The following is a 22,961-nucleotide window of genomic DNA, read 5'->3' as shown; positions in this document are numbered from 1 at the left end:
TTGCTGCTGATCCTTACACAGCCCAAACAGCACAACTTATTTACAAAAGGGAGATAGTAAGGGGAGGGTGAGCAGCGAGGGGAATGAACTAGGTCATGAGGAACATCTAGCAAGCCAAGTTAGTTAAGAAGAACAGGAATCTGCTACCCAGGTCAACAAGAGATTCGGCACCATGGTGTGAGGAATTCACACTTTCCACTCCCTTCAGGAAGACGACTTTTCCAAAGCTGGGTTGTTATATTCACGGAAAAAAATCTTAACTGTTAAAGCAGTACAACAATGGAACTCATGACCTCAGGGTGGTGGTGAGCGCTCCAACACTGGAGGCATTCAAGAGAACCTTTGACAGTTATTGTTGTCCGATCTGCTTTGTATTCCTGCCTTGAGCAGGGGGTTGGACTTAATGGCCTTCGAGGGCCCTTCCAACTCCATGATTCTATCCTGCTCCTACGCTGACCCTGCCTCCGTTCCACTAGAGGTTTACTTCACAGCTTTAGACCTCTTTTTCTGTTTTTTCCCCCACCACCACCATTCTAGAGGCATCGATGAGAAGCGCCTGCATTCTTACCTTGGGTAGATTGTAGACTTGGCCTTGGTAGATAAGTTCGTAGTGAGGAGGGTTGACACTGCTCTGGTAGATGCAAAACAAGTTCTCGTTTGCCACGTCTGTGAACGACAAATCGGTATTCTGAATTTGCTGAAGTCTACAAGCCCTTTTCACATCACCTAGGATGATGTCCCATGAACAGAGCTCCCAATAAATCAGTCCCAGGACCTCAAACGTCAGCAACGTTCCCATGGGCAGAAAGCGCTCCACGCCAAGCGAGGCGTTCTGCTGGCGCAGCGATTCACGGGCCTCTTCCACGGGCAGAGCAGGCCCTGAAGAGAAGCAAACCACCCCACGCCGCCGCCCAGCTCATGCCATGTTTTACAGACCCCTTTTTTACCTGGCTTATCCGGCGTCTGAATGAAATGCTGGGAGGTAAAGGTTTTGCCATCGGGGTATTTTGGATGAGGCGGCAGCCGGGCATCAAGGTACGTACAGAATACATGCATAAGGATCTGAAGGAAGAAAATGAAGCCGCTCAGAGCACCTTGGAAAACAGCTGCTAGAAAATGGAAATAAAAACTCCGCTATCTTCTTTGAAGGGAGACCAAATAGGAGGAGAGACGGCTTCCTCCCGGCGCTGAACGGGCGCACAGAGGGCTTGACACACCCCCGGCTCCTTTCTTACATTGCAATTCTCTGTTCCTGTCTGTATGTCAATCCTGCAGGTCTTAAGATGAACTCCACCGGAAGAGACGGCCCACGCAGTGAGCAGCCCACGCAGCCTCACACCCCCTTTACTGCTTTCACTAAATGCTAGGAGGGAGCTGTGAAAAAGCTGTTCCTCTTGTGAAAAAAGGCTGGCTGAATACCAGTATGCTTATGTGGGAAAACAGACTTGAGGTCCATGCCTCCTGCTTGGATGCTGGCTAAGATGCCCATGCAGAATGCATGGCCTGTTTCTGGATAAAGGCTCTCGCTAGCTACAACATAACAGAGTGAACATTCCACATCTTATCACGGACTGCATGCATTCAACCATCTTGAACCTTAACCCTCTTTGCAACTTTGAATGGAAGGAGTTCCAGCAGAAGGGGGCACAGTCTGTTCGAAGGAGTGTTAAGGGTTATTTGCTATTTAAACGTAGTTCAGACAAGACTTTAATAGAGGTAGAGCATTTAGTGGACTATGGCCCACTTCTTCAGATGGATGAAGTGGTACTCAGAATGTCAGGTACACAGCACTGCCTAAGTCACACACCCCAAACTACACAAGACAGAAGCCCCTGCTTCTATGGACCACAATTCTTACACTCATCTTAGTCTTGCTTCTGTTACTCTAGCTGGATAGCTCAGTGATTTTGGTCAGAATCGACTTGATGGCCCATCATCATCATCACCACCACCCAGAGAGGGAGTTCTAAGTCCCAGGACCCTTGCTTGGGTAACAAAGGGAGTCCACCCTTGCCTGGAAGCCTCCTTCCCTGGCCGACGAGAAACTGCATGACTTACGGCAGAGTCGGTTGGCAGATCCGTATCCCACTTGCGTGCCTTGAAGTCTGCTCCTCGATTCCATCGGAATGAGCTCATGCACCCTCCTTGAGAAAGTTCTGTGAGTCGCCAGAATGAAAAGAGTAGATTACTTGGGGTGACACAGCGGGAAGGAGACAAGAGGCGATGCCATCGCAAACACACAACAGGTGGTGCTCAGCCATCAGCACTGACACGGGGGTGGGGGTGGGGAGAAAGCCACGCTGCAATAAACCATCATGAAGCAATGCCACACACGCATTCATCCTCGCAAGATGCAGTTCTTGAAACTTCCTTGCCCTGCAGTTACCATAAATGGAGGAAGCCAGGCGCACCGTTCTAACCCCAGTGAAAACTTAAGACCCGCAATGCGTGGTTTACTCCTGACCCACACTTTCCTTTCCATCCGTGGGAAGCAGAGTACAGAAAAACTGGCTGGTACCATCAAGACTGCTCAATGTGAAAATCTGTCGGTTGCCTATTTCTGTGCTGTTTTCTCGCTAGCGTGTTCTTGTTTCATCCTAGTTCTGTATCTTCCTGCAATGCTTCCCCCACCAGTGTGGTAAATTGCATGTATTTGGGGGGCCACTTTTCCAAAATGGGCATGCTCAGTGCACCCAGTTTTCCAACCGGCTGTAATATTTAATGGCCTGTTTTTTTTTCCCCAAAGGCACACATTTTTAGCCAGTTCCAATATTCCCGTGACTGACATGCACCACACACAGATCTTCCAAGGCACAAGGTCTCATTCCCTGGGGGAATGAATGCAAAGGGAGCAAAACCTTCGCAGAGAACTGGCTAAGCCGGTGAATTTGATTTTGTCCGCCCGGTGAGTGCAAAAACAAGGCCCATCAACCTTTTTGGCTCTGCGAAGTGACTGTGTTTACCTTTGATCCTTTCAACCAAATATTCCTGGTTGGGTGTGAGGTCCAGGTACTGCACAATCGTGTTCAACGTAGGAATGAGGGGACCTTTCACCAGGGCTGCTTGCTTCAGACTGCTGATACTAGCATCTGCAAAAAAAGAAGAAGAGGGGGGCTATAAACCCTCGCACGGAAGACTCCCAAGGTCGCAGAAGAAATCCTGATAGTAACAGTTTACTGCCTTTTGTTTGGATTACAAGACTGCGTTTGATGACACAAGGCGGCAAAATTTATCCAAACTGCCTCAGCAGAACATGTTTGAATCCTAGCGTTCCCTCTGCCGGAAAAACATCAGAGCTCAGAGCCATACGTTTCACAGGCAGAAGGTCCCCGACACTGACAGATCAACTCTGTGACTCGGGAGAAGGCAGCTTCCTATACTATATTCTCTGTTCTGCACTGGTTAAGCCCTCGGGATCTGATGGCGTTAAGGACAGGGGGTTCCCAACCTCGGGTGCCCGGAAGCTCTTGGACTAAAACTCCCAGAAGGCTTTGCGACAGTGGAACCCATGACCTCGGGAGTTGGTGAGCGCTCCAACCTTGGAGGCCTTCAAGAAAAACTTAGATCAACAAACACCTGGCAGATCTGCTTTGATTTGGATTCCTGCCTTGAGCAGGGGGTGGGACTCGATGGCCTTATAGGCCCCTTCCAATTCCATGATTCTGATTATAATTCTGATAGGCCAAGGAGATTTTTATACTCAAAAGGAAGGCCACAGAATATTTAGGCACATAGTAAAGGTTTGCACCACACTTTCACTCATTCACACACATACACACCAGGAACAACCACTGAGAAAGCTAAGACCCCTGATATTGAGCCGCTGTTGTGCTTCCCCACCATGGGTCCCCAGAGGTTCTTGGACTACAACTCCCAAAATCCTGGCCCAGCACAGCTAGGGGCAAAGGCTTCTCGGAGTTTTAGTCCAAGAACTTCTGGGGACCCACGGTTGGGAACCCCTCTCCTAACGCCATCAGATCCCGAGGCTTCACTTAAGCAGGAAATTACATCCCATAACGATCATACCTCCAATCTGCAGCTCAGGACACCCCATCCTCCGCAGCTGCATACTCACAGACTCAATCTCCTGAACGAGAGGCACTAAAATGGTCTCATTGATCCACTAGAAGAAAGAAGAAAAGGGGGGGGAGGGAAAATGCAGAGTTAAAAGACCAGCGACAAGAGATTTTTTTTAAAAAAATGCCCTTGTCAATCAAAAGAAAAATAAGAAATTTTAAAAAATTAAAAGAGTTTTAAAGAGTTTTTAAAATGCCCTTGTCAATCGAAAGAAAAATAAAAAATTATAAAAATTATTTCAATAAGTTCTGGAATGGACAGCTGCTTGTATTTTATAAAATTTACTCAAAATCTTCATCACTATGCGGTTTCCTCATTAAACAGGGCGCCCGTTAAGCGAGGCACCACTGTAAATAATAAATACGCTGTACTCTAGAAAGCTACCTTTTTTCCGAGTTGCGGGCAAAATGTTATAAACAAAGGTGGAGAATCATATGGGTAGTAAAATAATTAAAAGCATTTCTTCAGCAGCCTCTCAAGCCAATTGAGAATTTGCGAATTATTGAATAAGCAAATTTGCGAATAATCAATTGGCATGAATAACACACAACCCAGAGCTGTTCAGCTGAAAAGGCAGACCTGGATGTTAGCCTTTAATCATTCCAGGGTGGCCGAGAGAAAAAGCTGGATGATTCCCTGTCCAAGCCTCCTATCTTTCTCCAAGACAAAACATCTAATAAAGCCAAACATCCAGTAAGAAGAAATCACATGGTCAGGTTGACCCATTGGATGGCAGAAGTCAACTGCACAACTCACGTTTCTGAATTTCGCAGTCCAGGAGTCCATATGGTCGAGCAGCTGTCGGCTCACAGATAACCGTGCCCAAACCTGTCACAGAAAACAAGCGTTGCAACTTGCAGGCAGAGGAGAAGATAGAAAGAATTTCACACAAAGCATCCGAGATCGGTGATTCCCAACCTTAGATCCCCTGATGTTCTTGGGACAAAAATTCCCAGAAACCTTCACCACCACCTCTGCTGGCCAGGATTTCTGGGAGTCAAAGTCCAAGAACATCTGGGTTGCCCCAGGTTGGGAACCACTGCATCATAGCATCTCTTTGAAACAAAACGAGCCAGGCAGGGACTTGGGATAGGATCTTCAGCCCTGATCCTGACCTCAAAGTAGGTCTCACTGTGTCCGATGGGGTGCGCTTCTGGGTATGTGTGCACAGAATGCCGCAATTATGGGTCTAGAACACATGCCAGAAGCGTTTATTTTCTCCTGGCCCACCTTCTTTTTACCTCTTCCGCAGCCTGCTTGGAAGTCAAATCCGCTTCATCTTTGTGAGCCGAAGGGGCTTGTGACCGGCAAGCGGGTTGGTACTGGAACTTCCTGAGCATCTGGGCATAGTCTGCCATGGAGCGGCCGTAATTCCAGAAGGTTGGACTGTTCGAGGGAGAGCTGGAATCCGAGCTCCCTGCAACAACCCAAGAAGAAACACACAAGGGACAGGAATCCACTGACCGCTCTGGAAAGGTCAAGGGCTCCATCCCCAGTCCCTCCAGAAAGGCGAGGCCATTTGAGGCGAGGAGAGCCACTCACCCAGCTGGACCCTGTGCTGCTTCTCCTCCTCGCTTCGGAGGAAGCTGTCGAGCGACTTGAGATCGGTCATGTAGTCTTCCTTGCCGGCAGGAGAATTGTATACGGTGGGAGAAGAGCGGTACCGAGATCTGGCTCCGCTGGTATCCATGGGACCAAGGCTGGCGGGGTAAGGGGAAGCCGCTGGAGAAGGGCTGAAAGAGGGTGCCTGGGCGGAAGAAAACAAGCAACCACTATAGCATGGAAGTTCAAGTTCCTCCCTCCCTCCTTCCAACCATCCATCATTAGTTTGTTCCTTTCTTCCTTCCATCATTCTTCTTCCCTCCCACCATTCCTTCCACTCATCCTTCCATCCATCCTTCCTTTCCTTCCTATCATTATTCTTTCTTCTTCCTTCCTCCCACCCTTCCTTCCTTCCACTCTTCCTTCCTTCCTAACATCATCGTTCTTCCTTCTTTCCACCCTTCCTTCCACTTCTATCCTGCCTCATAAGTACGAACACTCTCTGGGAGGCTCACAACATACAAAAAAAAGTCATACAATAATAAAAAAAACATAGTGTACAATAAATACAGTACAGATGCAACAATAATCAGAACTTCAGAGCTGGAAGGGACCCTCTGGATCATCCAGTCCAGCCCCTGTCAAGAAGGCCGATTGGGGAACTCAACTTTTGGCTCCACAGACAGAGACCTAAACCTCTGAGCTATATATTATGATATTTTCTGGATGCTCCCCTGACAGCAGCGTCCAGACTGAACTCTGTGACCACTTTCCTCCATCAGCTCTCTAGCTTTCTTTGTAGTTGCATCCTCCTCTTTAACTCCTCCCATGAATCGCAGAGGCGGCCAGGCTCCGCATCAAAGAGAACATTAGGGTTGATCGTGTCTACAACACTTGGGTCAACCCTGAATACCAGTGAGTGACCAGAATGTCAACAGAAGCATCAACTAGATCATCTGGAAACCTCCCCCCCCCCCGGGACATGTTGGAAACCAGATGAATCTATCAATCTTTGAGGGAGAGGGCAAGACCATGGTAATAGATCCCACCTCCCCACAGAGGAGGTACAGCTGTTGTTATCTGCTGTCAAAGTTGCCCCGGAGTTCAAATCTCAGCAGATTATCGGACCAAGACTAGGGGGGAGAACTAAAGGTTCAGCACCTTCAGATCATCCCCTCCCTGCTCTAACGTGAACATCAGGTCACCTGCGACAAATGTAGGGCCCATGGAACAATGGGACAGGCCACGGCCGCCATGAATTATCTATTCTCCAATCAGCTGTGTATCTGCCTGTACACTGAAGTCCTCCAGAAGCAACGCAGCAGACGAGACACCTTTCATCACAGGGAGCGCAGCACGCCATTATCGCTCCTGTTCCGTCCTAGTCGTCCTGCATGAGGTGAAGACACTCCAGACTCAAGCCCTACAGGTCAGAGGTCCTGCTGATCTTCATGGATGAAAGAATGTAATGTCAAGAAGTGAGTAATCTCAGAGGTTTAGGTCTCTGGCTGCGCAGCCAGAGGTTCAGAGTTTGATTTCCCACTGGGCCTCCCTGCCAGGGGCTGGACTGGATGATCCAGAGGTTTCCTTATTATTATATTTTGTTTAGATATAGTTGGGTGTAAACTGTAGCATTACAGGCTTTAAACATGGTTTGACCTTCCTTGAGACCATTGTTTTTTGTCAGACAGAAGGACGGTAAAGAATGCAAGAGAAGACACTCTTCGTAAAAGGATAAGCTGATGACATCTAACACAGCAGAACACAGGAGAGACTTGGTGAAGAGAAGCTACTGGGGGGGGGGGGGGTGATCCCAGGACTCAAATTCAAATCTGGTCAGCCCTTTTTCAGGCTTTGTGGCAGTGATCATACACGCCGGCCTTACACTTTGCCAGAGTGCCAATCTTAGTTGGAGGGACAGAATTTTTGGACTTCCTGGACTACAAAGCCCATAACTCTCCATTCTGGGAGTTCTACCTGACAGATACCTAAATGGTGGCTCACAGGGTGGACGGCCTCAACTGGAAGAATCTGGAGCCTGGCGAGGCCCGGCTCTGCCCAGGCTTCCTGATCCTAACCTGGTTCTAGCTGGCTGCTTTATTTCTGAACAGGAATCTAGGAAGAGCTAAGCCTAGCTCGGCCTCAAAGCCTTCCCGTGAGGCCTTTTCCCCCATGACAGACACCTTAAAGACACAGTTAAGTATCTGTAAGACGCCTGTCTGGAAGAGCCCCTGAAAATCCCGTCAGTTACTATTAGGCAGGCAGAAAGAAATAAGGATAACTTGGTTCTGGACAACAATTAAAGAGTTTCCGTTGAGGTCCTTGACCACATCCAAAGCCAGCAAGCACACATGCCCCCCCCCCCAGTAATTACAGCGGTGACTCTTTAAGGGCCAGATGGATAGAAGTGAACATTGTGTTGTATGCCTACTGACTACATAACAAAGCAATCGGTTTTTCAGCCACTGCTTTAGAAGGAAAGAGTTTGACAAAAGTGTCTCGTACCTTACTGTAACTGCTGCCGGGGGAATAAGTTAGGGCTGCGCCGTAGGCACCGCTGCTCCCTGACAGGGGTTGCAGCTGAGGGCTGTAACCTGACATGCAACTCGGACCAAATTTGGGGCTGGCGCTGGGTGAGCGAGAGGGGCTGTAGCTCAAGACACTTTGCCCCTGGATGGAAGGAGAAGGGGTAGAAGGAGGCGTTTTCCTCGGCACCAGTTCAGGTGGCGGCGTCATCTGGACAGCTGCAATTAAACACATTTTTTAAAAAATTAACTCAAGAGCCCCAAATCTTAGCAGAGCTGGCCAAATGCAGTCTTGAGAAACTGTCATTGCATCATTGGCCATGGCTTAAAATATACCGAGGAACTCGACCTTCACCTTTTTTTTAAAAAAAAAAATCTGCCCCTCGTGGTTAAAAAGAAAGCTGGCAAGAGGGAACAAGCCATGAGTGGTCCGGTGGGCCAGATAGGCGGGGTATTAATTAATTAATTAATTAATTAATTAATTAATTGATTAATAATAATAATAATAATAATAATAATAATAATAATAATAATAATAATAATAATAATAATAATAATAATAATAATAATAATAATAATAATAATAATAATAATAATGGTTGACACAATTGTAAGCAAGAGAATCCCTTCATCCAGTGTCAGCAATAGGATTTTTAAAAACACATAAACAGACCAACTGTACAACCCTCCCTGCCCCACGACATTCTGGTTTACCGAACAAGGGGAGCTTCAGAGATCTCCGGAACGCTTTTTATTTATTTTGAATATTTTTATCCGGCCTTTCTCCATACAAAAACAAACAAAACCAAGGCAAGCTCTTCTTCAAAAGAAGAATGGAGGAAAAGCAAAAAGGCCATCGGTTCATAATAGCCATGCTTCTTAAAGGCAAACTTAACTTACAAGGCCAAGCGTGCCTTGTTTGCAATTTTCAAGCAGTCAAAGAAAGGTTTTGATGTAACCCAGAGTTTTGTTTCTTTTTTATGGATCAGGCAGCTATGCTTGTTTTTTTCTCCCCACGGCTCCCTGCTTTGCCCAGATGCTCCGACCAGGACTGAGCGACACACGTTCTGAAACATCCTTACCTGTGTTCCGCAGCCCCAGGAGTATCCGTTGTCCGGGGCTGACGACTAAACTGGTCGGGGCCACTGTATATTTGAAGTACCTCCAGAAATCGAATAGAGCGTTGAGGCTGAACAGAGTTGCAAATGCAAGTTCTGGAAAAAAAGACAAGATCACTGGAACCATTTAAATTAGTTATTGGATTTTTATCCCGCCCATCTAGACCAAAGGACTACTCTGGGCGGTTTACAAATTTTAAAAACAATAAAACCAATAAACGTATCTTCTAGATCCAAGGTGGCGAAAGTAGAAGAAATTAAAGATACGGCAGGAGGGAAAGCCTGCCCAACAAGCCAGGTTTTAAGTTCATCCCCAGGCGGATCTGCACAGAGGCAAGTTGCTCCAAAGGCAGCGATTACAAATTCTTGCAAGCTATTTAATCAGGTGGTGGTAGCCACGGTTGACAGTGGCCCAGCTGCAAGGTGACTTTACGTTTGAGGCAAACGGGAGGAAAAGAAGTGGCGTTTGCACCACAGATGGGAGGAAGGAACCCGGAAATCCGTCCCCTGATTTGCAAACTGCACAGAATTGTCTGCGCTGGAGGAGCAAGGGTATGGATCAACAGCTGGATCAACAGCAAGGGTATGGGACACGTGGCTTAGGATCTAGCAACAAGAAAAGATCAACCCAGAAGGCCCCCACTGTGCTATAAAAATCCCAAAAGTGGACATTGCCAGCTGAATAAATCAACTTCTATTTCCTTCCGGAGGTCCTTGGGGGGAACTGAATTCAAAGAACCTACCAATATACCATAGTAACCAGCACGAGATGTTGCAATACGAATTTAATAGCTTCCCAGACCTGGTAAGAAAGCAAGAAGGCCAAAATCAGTCACAGCCACGAAACGTGGCAACAACATCTACTTATTTACAGTAACTTTACACTATACAGCTCAAGTGGTATCCCGACAGCTGCCAGTGGCATAGATACAACAGTGTGATGATGATTTTGTTCGAGATGAGCTGCGCAAATTAAAAACCATTTGATGTTGCTTCTCCCCGCGTTCTGGCCAGTGTTAATAATATCACTGGAGGCCCACCGTACATTTAATTTCCAACAACTTAGCTACAATTCCACTCTTAATCATATATACTGTACCAGATAATACCAGAATTGACATGTGCCATCAAGTGAATTCTGATTTATGGCAAAGCGCTGTTTTTAACCTATAAAGCCCTGAAGGAAGGACGGATGTAAGGGAGGGAGGGAGGGAGGAAGCTAGCTAGCTAGCTCAAGGACCGCGTCTACCTCTATGAGCCTGCCCTGGTGTTAAGATGAGGGGAGGCCTTTTTCTCGGTCCCACCACCTTCACAGGTGCATTTGCCTGGGACACGGGAGAGGGCCTTCTCTGTGGCTGCTCCTTTAGACTCTGGAACTCCCTCCCACTGGAGGTCAACCTGGCCCCCTCTTGGCTATCCTTCAGCAAGCAAAGAATACTTTTCTCTTCAGGCAAGCTATCTCACAGTGATCAGCTGTCTGAGAGGGGTGTTTTTAATACTGATTTTATTCACCGTTTTCAATTTAACATTTGTTCAATTCTTTTTAAATACAGTGGTGCCTCACACAACGATGTTAATTGGTTCCAAAAAAATCAACGTTGTGTGAAACATCGTTCTGTGAAACACCATTTCCCATAGGAATGCATTGAAAACCGGTTAATCCGTTCCAATTGGAACAGATTGCAATCGCTGAGTGAAAATCCCCATAGGAAACATCGCTGTGTGAAACAATGTTTCCTTCATTGGAATGTATTGAAGCCGACTCAATACATTTCAATGGCTTCGCGAAGTCCTTTTTCGCTCCTGTAAAAGTGTCTTACAATGTTTGGAAGCTGTTTTAAATGATTGCAATGGTTAGCCCACCTCCTGAAACCTAAGCAACCTGATTTTGGTGTTGTTCTGACACTTCGTTAATTTATGGTAATTTTTGTTTTCTCCATTGAAAACCATCTTAACTAAGATTTTTTTGGTTAACTAAGAGTTCTACACAGCTCAAACACTTTCATGTTTTATAAATGTGTAGATTTTTATGAATGTATAACGGATCCTAATAAAAGCACAGCTTGCCTGGACGCTTGTCTTGCATTCTACAGACCAATGCTTTTTTTTGGGGGGGGGGGTTGGCAGGAAGAGAAGGCAAGCAACTGTGAGCTGTCCTTACACAGGGTTGTTTCCAAAACCGATTTGGAAATGGCAGTTCGGATCCAAAATGCTCATTTGCTAACCAGAACTGGACATTAGGGTCACAGCAGACCAGGAATAGTTTTTATAGTTTGTGTGTTTGTGGTTGGCAGGTGGGTAGTTGTTTTCCATGGGGTTAGCTGGCCAGAGTAACATCTTGTAACTAGATAGGCAGGATAGCAATGTAACTAATAAATAACTAAATGGTATTTCACCTACTCCACTAGCACCAGTCTGCCTCTGGGCCCCATTCAAAAGGCTCATTTTGACCTTTAGAAGAACTTTATAGCCTGGGAATATGTACCTGAAAGATTGTCTATTTCCTTATGTGTGGATATTTTTATATATATATATAGGACCACACACATAAGGAAACAATATTTCAGGTATCTTATAGATAGATAGATAGATATACTGTAGATTTATATATAGAATATCTGTATATAGGATAAATCCTATATATAAATTTCAGCACACACATATATACTACACACACACACACACACACACACTTCTGAATAAATGCTTTTAGGCATAGGATTAAGGGGAATATTGTTCTTCGAAGCTCATGATGTTTGTTATTTCTTAGGTACAATAGGATTTGCAGCTGTTCATCCTTTTTATTCAGTAATGCCGCAACATTTATGCACCATTTTATAAAGTGAAGAAGCACTTCATGAACAGGACGCTTTCCTACCAGATTCACAACAGCCCTCTAAGGCAGTCCTCTCTCATTGTCTCCTCTACGACAGACAAGGAGCTCAGGTTTTGAGAGGGGGGAATGAGAGGAAGACTCAGGAGGCAAGGAGTGAAGGAAAGGTTGACGCCCTGAACCGGCCCACGCCCTCTGAGCCACAAAAGTCCCTGTCTAGTTGAGAGGTTTGTCCATCTTACATTTCAGCATAAATCATGCCAGCAAATGACAGGTTAAGAATTCCCCAGGCCAAGACGATGTTCCTAGCTTCTGTTTCCTTCTTCATCTGGATGGTTCTGTCAATGAGGGTCTCGGCTGGACTTCGTTCCCCCTGCATGGCCTGGAGGAGAAAGGGAGAAAACCAGGAAGCTTTACAGAGACTCGTTCAATGCCAGATGACGTGCGCCTTGTCTTTCTCCTTCTCATTGCCTTCTTTCCCTGACAATATCAGGTCAAATGTGATATTGTCCGCTCAACTGCACACCAGAGACGCTGTTTAGTAGTATTTAATACACTTCTAGCACACTTTTCAGAACTTTAAAAGAAAACCTATCTTAAAATGACATGTTTCCCCAAACAATGATGCCATAAGAAATCAAATTTTCAAAGCCATATGTCATTTAAAAATTACCCATAGAACCTAACAACTCAAGGAGCAATTGGCCACCAGCCGCCAGACCTTGTCGGCCGTCCTCCCCGGCCTGGAGCAGCTCAGCGGCAGTTCAGAGGAGCCACCGCCCAGGAGGCCCTGCAAAGAAGTCCCGGCTGCCAAACAGCAGAAGAAATCACAGAAACCAGAGAAAAGGGATGTTGGGAGGGGCCTGAGAGGCCATCCAGTCCAACCCCCTGCTCCAGGCAAGCATCGAAATCAAATTGTCCTGACGAAGGAAATTGTGGCTCTTCCTCCAACGGACTCTGTGACCAGTGCCAAAGGGGAGCCGGCGGGCGTTTTGCCCCCAAACCCTTCTCCGGCTCTCCTTAGACCCGATCCCTGTATGACCTAGCACGTTTGAACCTACGCCAGCCCGTCTCGGCCCTCGGCAAACCCTCCCCGAATGCCAGGAGAAAGTCTGAAGTAGGAGCCGAAGGAGGGAGGGGGGTGAGCTTCTGATTTAGGGGCAAAGAGCCATAAAAACATGCCTTTTATAGGCCAAAAAAAAGGTCACCCTTGCTTGGAATCAAGGAGGGGCGGTGCTGTTGCTGCTGCTGATGATCATCCTCCTCATCATCCTAGAGCTGCTGAGCTGGAAGGGACCTTAACCACTGAGCTACCCAGGAGTTCTTGAGGGAGGGGGAAAGGAAAGAAAATAAGTAACTTTTCCAAAACGTCTTCCCCTTTGTTTGTTGTTTTTTGCCCCTTAAAAAAGAAACAGGAAAGGGATGGGGGGGAAAAAGACTTACCATATCCTCCTGGACTACAACTCCCATCACTCACCCCCTCCAAACCTTTGCTGGGGGTGATGGGAACTGGAGTCCACCTGGAGGACGCAGGATCCCCAGCCCTGGTTTTAAGGCTCCTTGCTAACAGTTATAGCGGGACAGGAAGGGGGCTGTTCCCCCCCAGGAGGGGAGACAATGCGCATGCGTACTCTCCCCCCCCCCCGGTAACCCGGAGATAACCGCCTTTATTTCTCCAACGCCCCCCCCCCCTTACCTCCACCTCGCTCGCTCGAGCCTTCCTCGCGGACCCTTCGCCAAGGGCGCCTGCGCACCGCGGACTAAGAAAGGGCGCCTGCGCACTGGAAACGCACGCCTTCCCTTGAAAGGCCGGGAGAAAAAAAACATGAGAGGGCGGGATTTGTTTCCGAGGAGACGAGGGTGGTGGAATGAAAGGTAGAACGGGCGGCAGCTTAAGCCCCCGGCTTGGATTGGGCCGCGTCCGTTTCTTCGCCCCGCCCTTCGGCCCACGGAGCTCCAATCCCTACTCCTCCCGTTAAAAACGCCTCCCTTTGAAGTTTTGGCGGGAGCCAAGCTGAGGCGACACTTCTGTGGCCGAGTTCGCCCAGTTTTGTGGAAAGAGCGGAGCTTGGGAACGTTACGTACCCTTTTTTTTTTTTACTACGGCTCCCAGAACCCTTTGCTGGTTGGGGGATTCTCGGAGCTCTAACCGGAGGAGAACCAAAAAAATAAAAATAAGGGAAGGATGATAAAAAAGAGCATTTATGAGCTCTGTGGAAGAGACTCAACTCCTCAGTAAAATGAAGGCAGGCTCATGAGGAACATCTCATTATTTCACTGATTCATTTCCACTTCATTGTCACCAAATACAACTTACAAAAGTTGTGAAAATTGACAATGGAACAATTCAAACAAAAAGCCACAGGAAAAGAAACAGCTCTCAGTCAGCAAACAAAACATGGAGGGGCTGCTAGCCTGAGGTATTTGCCAGGCCTGGAAAATCCCATCAAAGTGGACGGAAGAGGGTGCCAATTTGCATGCAATCGACTCTGCTGAATGAACTGTTGTGGTTCTGTGCCCTCAAATTGCTTCCGACTTGTGGTGATCCTGTGAATGAGCCACCTCAGAAATGTCCTTTCCTCAACAGCCCTGCTAACCTCATGCAAATTCAAGCCTGTGGCTTCCTTGAGGGAGTCGGTCCATCTCGTCTGGGATCTTCCTCTTTTCCTGAGACTTCCATCTTTTGCCAGCAGGATGGTCTTTTCCAGAGAATCCTGCCTTCTCATGAGGCGGCCAGAATATGACAGGCAACCGTTGCAGCATTTCTTGCTTCCAGAGAGATAGTTCAGGCTGGATTTGATCTAGGACCCCCTTTGTTCCATCTTTCTGACTGTCCAGGGCATCTGCTAAGCTCTCCTCCAGCACCGCATTTCAAACAATTTCCATTGAGATTCCTGTCCGCTTTCTTCACTGTCCAGCTTTCACACCCTTACATGGGGATTGGAAAGACAAGAGTGTGGATGATCTCAATCTTGGTCTCCACGGACATCTCCTGACACTTCACGATCTTTTTCCTTTTTCATATTCTTTTCATTCCAGCAAAACCCTCCCTATCTGCAGGATCAGTATCCACAGTTTCACTTATCCGTTGCAGGAACATATTAAATTAAATGAACCAGAACTTACTTCATTGGTGGTGGTTGTAGGTTTTTGGGGCTTTTTTGCCCATGTTCTTAAGGTTTTTCTTCTTAACGTTTCGCCACTCTCTGTGGCCAGCAACTTCAGAGGACAGGATTCAGAAATCTCTCTGTGCTCTAGTGCAGCCTGTGGGATAGTTGAGTATATATAGCTGTGGGATCAGCTTTTTGTCCTTTTCAGGAGATTGGGTGATTATGGTGATCAGCAAATTTTTTGTTGTGGATGTATTGTTGTGATAAGGGGGAGAGATGATTTGTCACTGTGATTGATGGGTGTTGTTAGCTCGTCTTATACGTGCAGTGATCACTCCTCATGGCTTTGTAGAGTTTGTTGACCTTTTTCAGGCTATATTTTTCAGTGCTGGGAGCCAGGCTTTGTTGAGTTTTAGACTTTCTTCTTTTTTGTTGACGCTTTGCTGATATTTGTGGATTTCAGTGGCTTCCTTGTGTAGTTTAGCATAATGATTTGTGGTGTTCTCCAATTCTTCTGCATTTTGAAATAGAATTTCCTGTCCAGCTTGTTTCAGGGCATGTTCAGCTACTGCCGAGTTTTCACAAATAAGGCACAATTTTTTACTGCCTTATCACAACAATACAAACCTTATGAACACGGCCAAACAGCCCAGAAAAACCTACAACAACCATTGGATCGTGGCCATGAAAGCCTTCGGAAATACACTACAGTGGTGCCTTGATTTACGAACTTAATCCATCCCAGAAGATGTTCGTAAGTGGAAATGCTCGTAAGTTGAACCACCATGGGAACATGATTTATCCGTTCCAGCATTTTTAAAAAATACAATCAATCAATAAATAAAGCACACAGAAAGCCTCATTGAAAGGCACTAGGGCTTTAAAAAAAACGACAACCATAAATAAACATCGAGCAATCCCCACCCTGGAAGTGCTAAAAACAAAAAACAAAAAAACAAACGACACAGCAGAGAAACATAACCCCCCTCAGCTGAAACCCACCTTGCAAAACCCAGCCAAAAGTTTTTTAAAAGGAAAAGGCAGCACCTTACCAGGCAGACCAAAGCCTCCTCCTCCAATGGCACTCATTCCCCAGTGGACGGCAGATGGCGACAGGCCCCAGCCGGCGCGTAAGGCACCCAAGGTGGCGGAGCTGTCCCTGCCTCTCCTTCTTCCTCCTACACTGCAAGAGTAAAAAAGTTCCCTGACCCCCTGCTCTAACCGTTGGGGCGAAAGAGCTATAAAGAAGCAGACTTTTCGCCACCAACTGCTTGAATTTCTCCCCTTTCCCCCCTGCCTTTTTCTGTTCTTACATCGAAGATGCGCCGGCACGTCGAAGCAAAATTTTGCAAGCAGAACTGTTCGCAAGACGAAATGATTGCATGCAGGGGCGTTTGTAACTCGAGGCACTACTTCATTGACTTTACTGGGTCATCTTGAATGAGACAAATGTCATAGTTTTGTGACACGGGCATTCTTCTTCAGTTCCTTGTTCCCATGGTTCCAAGAATGATGCAAGAGTCAGGTTCCAGTTGTTCAACGCCAACCATTCGTTGCCAAGGTTCCAATGCAGCTGCTCTTGCTGTTTTATCTTGAGGCACCCTCCGTTCCTCCCCACTGCCATTTAGCTTGCTCAGCAAGCAACTTCCATGGCATTTCCTTTCCCATATTCATGGTGGCATGATTCGAGTCTAGACTGTGTAGATGATGTCCCGGAAGATGTGCAGGTTGACAACAACAATGAGGAAGAGGAGGAGGTCTGATGGTTTTTAGCACAAATCTTACTTAATTATATTTTGAGTATTGCCCTTTTAAGTATCCTTTATCTCTTTAGGAATATGGTAAGATTCATGCAATTAGAGAGTTGGACAAAAGATTGGTTGAGGAAAAAAGGTAACTATAGGAAAGTTGCAAAGTTTGAGGAAATGTTATTACAAAAGGAAAATCTAGCATAAAATGAAGCATTGATCAGACCCCATTGCGAAGACACCGAGGGCTGCATAGTTTTGTCAGACCCCGCTTGGAGGCGCCCTGGACCATCGCCCTCAAAAGCAGACGTACAGGCAAATCGCAGAAGCCTATACGTTTATACCGTGTTTGCCTGCAAATAAGACACGGTCTTATATTAATTTTTGCTTAAAAAAACACACACACATTAGGGCTTCTTTTTGGGAGATGTTTTCTTTTTTCCATGTACGACAGTCTACATTTATTCAAAGACAGTCCTGTCATCTTCTTCTGGTGGCTGTACAAGAGTGGAGGGCGGGGGTTTCGCTTAACTGGGGCTTACTTTTGGGGGTAGGGCTCATATTATGAGCATCCTGAAAAATCAGACTAGGGCTAATTTTCAGGTTAGGTCTTCTTTTCGAGGAAACAAGGTACATTGCCCACTCTTTTGTAGGTTCGTCATAGCTGACATTTCCCCATAAAATCAGACAAGTATAGACAAGCATTTCAAAACTCATGTGGGGTTCTTAAATACAGGTACTGTATCTGTTGCAATAAGTCCAGTCTTTTGCTAATGCCACAAGGTTTTTAATTTGTTTTAGTACAATTGTTGTCTACAAGTTCTTAATATATTTGTTCAATTCTTTTAAAATATGGTACTGTAATCATTATTATTATTTTGCTTCCACACTGGATATTTTTTAACACTGTAAGCTGTCTGGACTCCTTTTAAAGCAACAGTATCTGTCTATCTGTCATCTATATCCGTCAGATTGGTAATTTTGTTTTCCCTAAACATAATGGTTCAAATAATTGTTTTCCATTGTTTTCTGGGCACAGATAAGGAAACACCGGGGACATCTATCTTGGAATTGGCTGAAATGTTCCAAAGGTAAACCTTCGTTCTGCTCCTATTTCAAATCAGTATTATTAAACAAATGGCACAGACCAAATGTTATTGAACCATAGACACAGAGATCTGCTGGCAAGTTGCCCCTGAGCTGATAACAGCAATTACTTTGATTAAATGACTAAATGAGTCTCCCCACTAGCAGGAACAGTAAGATGCAAATTGGACATTGACCCAGGTTCCAGACTTGATTGGAGAGCCGGCTAGTTCTTGGTGACTTGGAGAGAAACTGCTATTCAAACCTACTTTATAAAGAGAGCAGACAGACCGTTGGCTGATACTTTAACACCATTGTTTTTTCACTGACTCTGCAAACGATGTCTTCCTAGCCACCTGGCTTCGGACCAACAGCTGCTACAGCTGGCCAGATAGTTTTGACTTCAGGCTCCTTCTCTAATCCTCCTCCTTCATACCACCAAGCCTCAAGAAGGGTTGTAGAGACAGTGGAACTTGCCTTGAAGGTATTGCTCGAGCCAAGGTTTTGTAGCAATGCTAACCCTCTTCAGGTGCTAGAGAAATGTCAGTTTGTACTTCTTAGACAGAATCACCTAGGCCAGTCCACTTCGGTCATTGCCTTCCACACCCCCTCTAATCACCTACTTATGAAGCCAATGCATTTCAGAAAACACAGTTCCCATCACAATACAAACAATATATTTAAAGATAAGCAGGCATGGCTCCTATTCTTGTCCTCTTTCACCACGGCCTTCCACATGGGATCCCTGATGAGTCTGAAGGGAAGACGTTTCTACCTATATGGGAAAGAACCCCGCAAAACTCCATCACCAGGATTCCCTCTAGTTTTCAGACTCATTCTTGAAGGCGTGCTGAAAGCAACGATGAGGGCCCGACTCCGGGCGCTGCCTCAAAGCACATTGGCGTACGGGGATGTTGCAGCTCCTGAAAGATGCAAATCAACAAACTGTGTCCCTGCTTAAACAGGAAACCACAGGACTAAGCAGAGATGGTGATTTTATATTCGTGAAGGCTTTCATGGCCAGGATCCAATGGTTGTTCTGTGTTTTTCGGGCTCTTTGGCCGTGTTCTGAAGGTTGTTCTTCCTGACATTTCGCCAGTCTCTGTGGCCGGCCTCTTCAGAGGACAGCACTCTTTGCTCATATTGTCTCTGTGCTGTCCTCTGAAGAGGCCGGCCACAGAGACTGGTGAAACGTCAGGAAGAACAACCTTCAGAACACGGCCAAAGAGCCCGAAAAACACAGAACAACCAAGAGATGGTGATTGTTCGTTGGGGATAGAATGAAAAAATAAAGCTCGCCAGAAAAGACAAGAATGCTGGGGAATGGGGAAGCCATCAGAAAAGGAAAAGACCTAATTTGAGGTGGATTGACTCAAGACCTGAAACTGTGGTTTTAAGTTTCCAAGAACTATTAATGATAGAACCCTTCAGAAATCATTAATTCATGGGTTCATCATAAGTTCAAAACAAGTTGTCAGAGTCATATGTTATTATCTGTATGCAGAGGCATGGATCCCAATTCTTATGATTGTCAGAGTCATATAGCTTCTTGACGGAGAAAAACTGTATTATCCATATGCAGAGGCATGGATCGCAATCCACAAAAATATCACACACAAGGGTTTTTGGCAGGCTAGGCATTACAGAGCGGAGGTGACGCAGAAGAAGCACAGAGGTTCCAAATCCATGGCCAGTTATTTGGTAGTGCTGGTTGAACAAGATTGGGAAGGACTGTCTATTCTACTCCATGCTGCCAGGTGGTTAAATCTGAAGTCTTACCATCTCAGAGTAACTTCTGCAGCTCCCATTTTGTTTGTTTGTTTATTGTACTAATATCCCGCCTATCTGGTCTTGCGACCACTCTAGGCGGCTTCTTGTTGTTGTTTAGTCGTTTAGTCGTGTCCGACTCTTCGTGACCCCATGGACCAGAGCACGCCAGGCCCTCCTGTCTTCCACGGCCTCCCGGAGTTCGGTCAAATTCATGTTGGTCACTTCGATGACACTGTTCAACCATCTCGTCCTCTGTGGTCCCCTTCTCCTCCTGCCTTCACACTTTCCCAACAGCGTCTTTTCCAGGGAGTCTTCTCTTCTCATGAGATGGCCAAAGGATTGGAGCCTCAGCTTCAGGATCTGTCCTTCCAGTGAACACTCAGGGTTGATTTCCTTTAGAATTGATAGGTTTGTTCTCCTTGCAGTCCAGGGGACTCTCAAGAGCCTCCTCCAGCACCACAATTCAAAAGCATCAATTCTTCGGCAGTCAGCTTTCTTTATGGTCCAGCTCTCACTTCCATACATCACTACAGGGAAAACCACAGGTTTGACTATTCAGACTTTTGTTGGCAAGGTGATGTCTCTGCTTTATAAGATGGTATTGAGGTTTGTCATCGCTTTCCTCCCAAGAAGCAGGAGTCTTACAGACACATAAAATAACAAATAAATATAACAAAAGAAATTATTACATTAAATGACCAGTACTTCAGATGGAGAAGAAAAAATAATTAAAAAATAAACAAGAAAAGAAAGAAATCAGATATTAACTGGAGGGAAGGCCTGCCTGAACATCCATGTTTTTAGTTGATTTTTAAAAATACCAGTGAAGGGCTGCACGAATCTCCAGAGGCAGATTGTTCCAGAGGCGAGGAGTGTGTTTTAAACAAAGAACCTGGCCCACACATTGGGTGACATATTTTTGAGTGTTAATGGGTTTTTGGGGCTACCCAGTGTGGTGTAGTAGTCAATAGAGGGACTGACTAGGACTCAAGAGGCCTGGGTTCGAATCCCCACTCAGCCATGGAAACTCAGACTGGTAAAGACAGCCTTTAAATATCTCACTTACTTTGAAAGTCCTTCTAGGGTCACTATAAATCTGTTCCTACTTGGTGGCACATAACAACAACCTGGTTTTTCTGTGTCACCCCCAGGTCTGTAATTCCCAGCTGCATAAAAACACCGGTAGAGTTGATAACTAGCCTCTGTGTGTAAGATGTTAGTAATCTAATGGAAGTATCACCCACCCTACTCTTTGGATAGTGCACAAAAATTATATTTCTTTCTTTCTGTTTTACTATGAAAGATATCCCTATTTTTATTATCTTATCTCAACTTCCACTCAAAACTATCATAACCGCTTTCTTTCCTGTTGCTAGATCCCCCTTGTGGCTTTGGGTGTTGCGGCAAGTTTAGCATTCGTGGTCTTTTCGCAAAGCTCTTTGGAGGGGAAGAGAAAGCAGGTCCCAGAGCTCCCTCGAGCTCGCCTTCCGTCAAGAAGCACCAGCCCAAGACCAGCCAGCAAATCTTCCGGGAGCAAAATTCCTCTGGCCTGGGCACCTTCAATTCAAAGGGGTCCAGTCGCGAAAGGAGCCAAACAGTTGACGGGAGCCGGACAGATGACAGTGCCAGCCTCTGCAGCCATGAGAGGAGAGAGGCCGAACAGGGGTATTGGTTGAGGAAGCCATGTTGCCCCCGCTGCAAAGCCAAGAGGACAAGAGAATGGCTGGCTCAGCACTTCTTTGATCAGGATCCAAAAGCTCTCTGGGAGACGGGCTATGGCTGGCTCACTTTTGCCTCTTTCAGTATGCCTGAACGCGGCAGGAGAGGTGGAGAGTTACCTGTGCTGAGGGACAGGATCCATTCATGTCAGTGAAGCATCAAGATGCCTGTTAAACGATCACACTGTTTTCCGCTTACAGAAGCCCTAAATGCATGACCGGGGAGCTGCTGATGTTAAATACAGTTTCCTGAGCCAATACAGGTCTTTCTTGCCCTGAGTTCTGTTGTTTTTATCTGTAATGGTTGAATGGTTAGGATTTATATTGCAGTAGCACCCGCTTATCTGCCGGATCAGTATCCTCTGATTCACTTATCCCTGTCTGATAATACAGTATTAAAAATATTAAGACCAACATCCAAGAAATACAGGATTAACCTTCGCTATGCTGAAGCATCGTTGAACGGATCAAAAAAACCCATTGGAACACATTAAACATCGTTTAATGCGTTCCAAATGGGCCAAATACTCACCGTTCAACGAAGCTTCGTAATGGCCGGCAGCCATTTTCGCGCCCTCACCTCGCTTAACGAGGGCGCAAAAATGCTGCGCGCGGCCATTTTGGGCCATTTCCGGGCTTCTGGCGGCCATTTTGGCCGCCGAACAGCTGATCGTCGGGCTTCGTTTTGGGAAGATCGGTAAGCGAAACGTTTACCGGTCTTCGTAAAGCGAATTTAGCCCTATTCAAAAAACGTTAAGCGATCGCATTAGCGATCCGAAAAAACGGATCGCTATGTGATTTCATCGTTATGCGGTGCGCTCGTTAAGCGAGGCACCACTGTATAGATTTTCAAAAATGAAGTTACCAGAATTGGCCACTAGAGGTAGGCAGACAAAGTTATGGATAGTATTCGCTGTTAAAATAGTGTTTGCTATAATCCATGTTTTTTCAGCATCTGCTGGGGTGGTTTGGAACCAATACCCGTGGATACGGGGGTCCCACTGTATCCATTAGTTGCATTTATAGGCTGCTTTTGGTGATCAAAACCTGTGTACACAGTCCTCTGCTTCCCTTTATCCTTAGCAACGGCCCTGAGAGACTTAGAGGGCATGCCGGGATGGAGGTGACTCAGGATCTCCCCGATCCCAGTCCAACATTCTAAGCCTTGTATCACGCGAGCACTAAACATTTAACTTTTCAGCTTCCAGTGCTATGACCCCCGACTTCCAAATATACCTTTCTGAACTCAATAAGGCCCACATCCAAGTAAACACCCATAGGCTCAGACAACACCTGTTCAAAGTATACCATAGTGATTAATCAGCATCTAGCACTTCTTATTTCTAATTTTTGGTGCTTTGGGGCGGGTGGGCCAAAAGCGGAAGCCTGAAATGTCGAAACTGGAGAATTATAGCTTTGAAAGCAATACGTAGA

The 22,961-nt window shown here is 46.1% G+C and overlaps 1 protein-coding gene across 3 annotated transcripts in view; it reads right to left on the bottom strand.

Moving 5' to 3' along the window:
- Positions 1 to 22,961, bottom strand: part of TMEM209 (transmembrane protein 209) — a 52,097-nt gene that overhangs the window by 4,762 nt on the left and 24,374 nt on the right. The window contains exons 1-13 of one of the 3 annotated variants that reach the window (XM_020777772.3): positions 13,792 to 13,935; positions 12,338 to 12,477; positions 10,006 to 10,064; positions 9,227 to 9,358; positions 8,125 to 8,363; positions 5,620 to 5,824; positions 5,319 to 5,494; positions 4,834 to 4,905; positions 4,027 to 4,123; positions 2,964 to 3,089; positions 2,059 to 2,156; positions 948 to 1,062; positions 569 to 666 (exon numbers count right to left, since the gene is read on the bottom strand). In XM_020777772.3, coding sequence (XP_020633431.3) covers positions 569 to 666; positions 948 to 1,062; positions 2,059 to 2,156; positions 2,964 to 3,089; positions 4,027 to 4,123; positions 4,834 to 4,905; positions 5,319 to 5,494; positions 5,620 to 5,824; positions 8,125 to 8,363; positions 9,227 to 9,358; positions 10,006 to 10,064; positions 12,338 to 12,474 — 1,554 coding nt within the window. In that variant the 5' untranslated portion in view covers positions 12,475 to 12,477; positions 13,792 to 13,935. Of the gene's footprint in view, positions 1 to 568; positions 667 to 947; positions 1,063 to 2,058; positions 2,157 to 2,963; positions 3,090 to 4,026; positions 4,124 to 4,833; positions 4,906 to 5,318; positions 5,495 to 5,619; positions 5,825 to 8,124; positions 8,364 to 9,226; positions 9,359 to 10,005; positions 10,065 to 12,337; positions 12,478 to 13,538; positions 13,716 to 13,791; positions 13,936 to 22,961 lie in introns of those variants that run through there. The other 2 variants (XM_020777771.3, XM_078376529.1) reach the window with 2 other exon arrangements.

The sequence above is a fragment of the Pogona vitticeps genome, chromosome 5 (genome assembly GCF_051106095.1).
Source record: "Pogona vitticeps strain Pit_001003342236 chromosome 5, PviZW2.1, whole genome shotgun sequence".
Taxonomy (NCBI): domain Eukaryota; kingdom Metazoa; phylum Chordata; class Lepidosauria; order Squamata; family Agamidae; genus Pogona; species Pogona vitticeps.
This window is presented reverse-complemented; position numbering and strand designations above follow the sequence as displayed.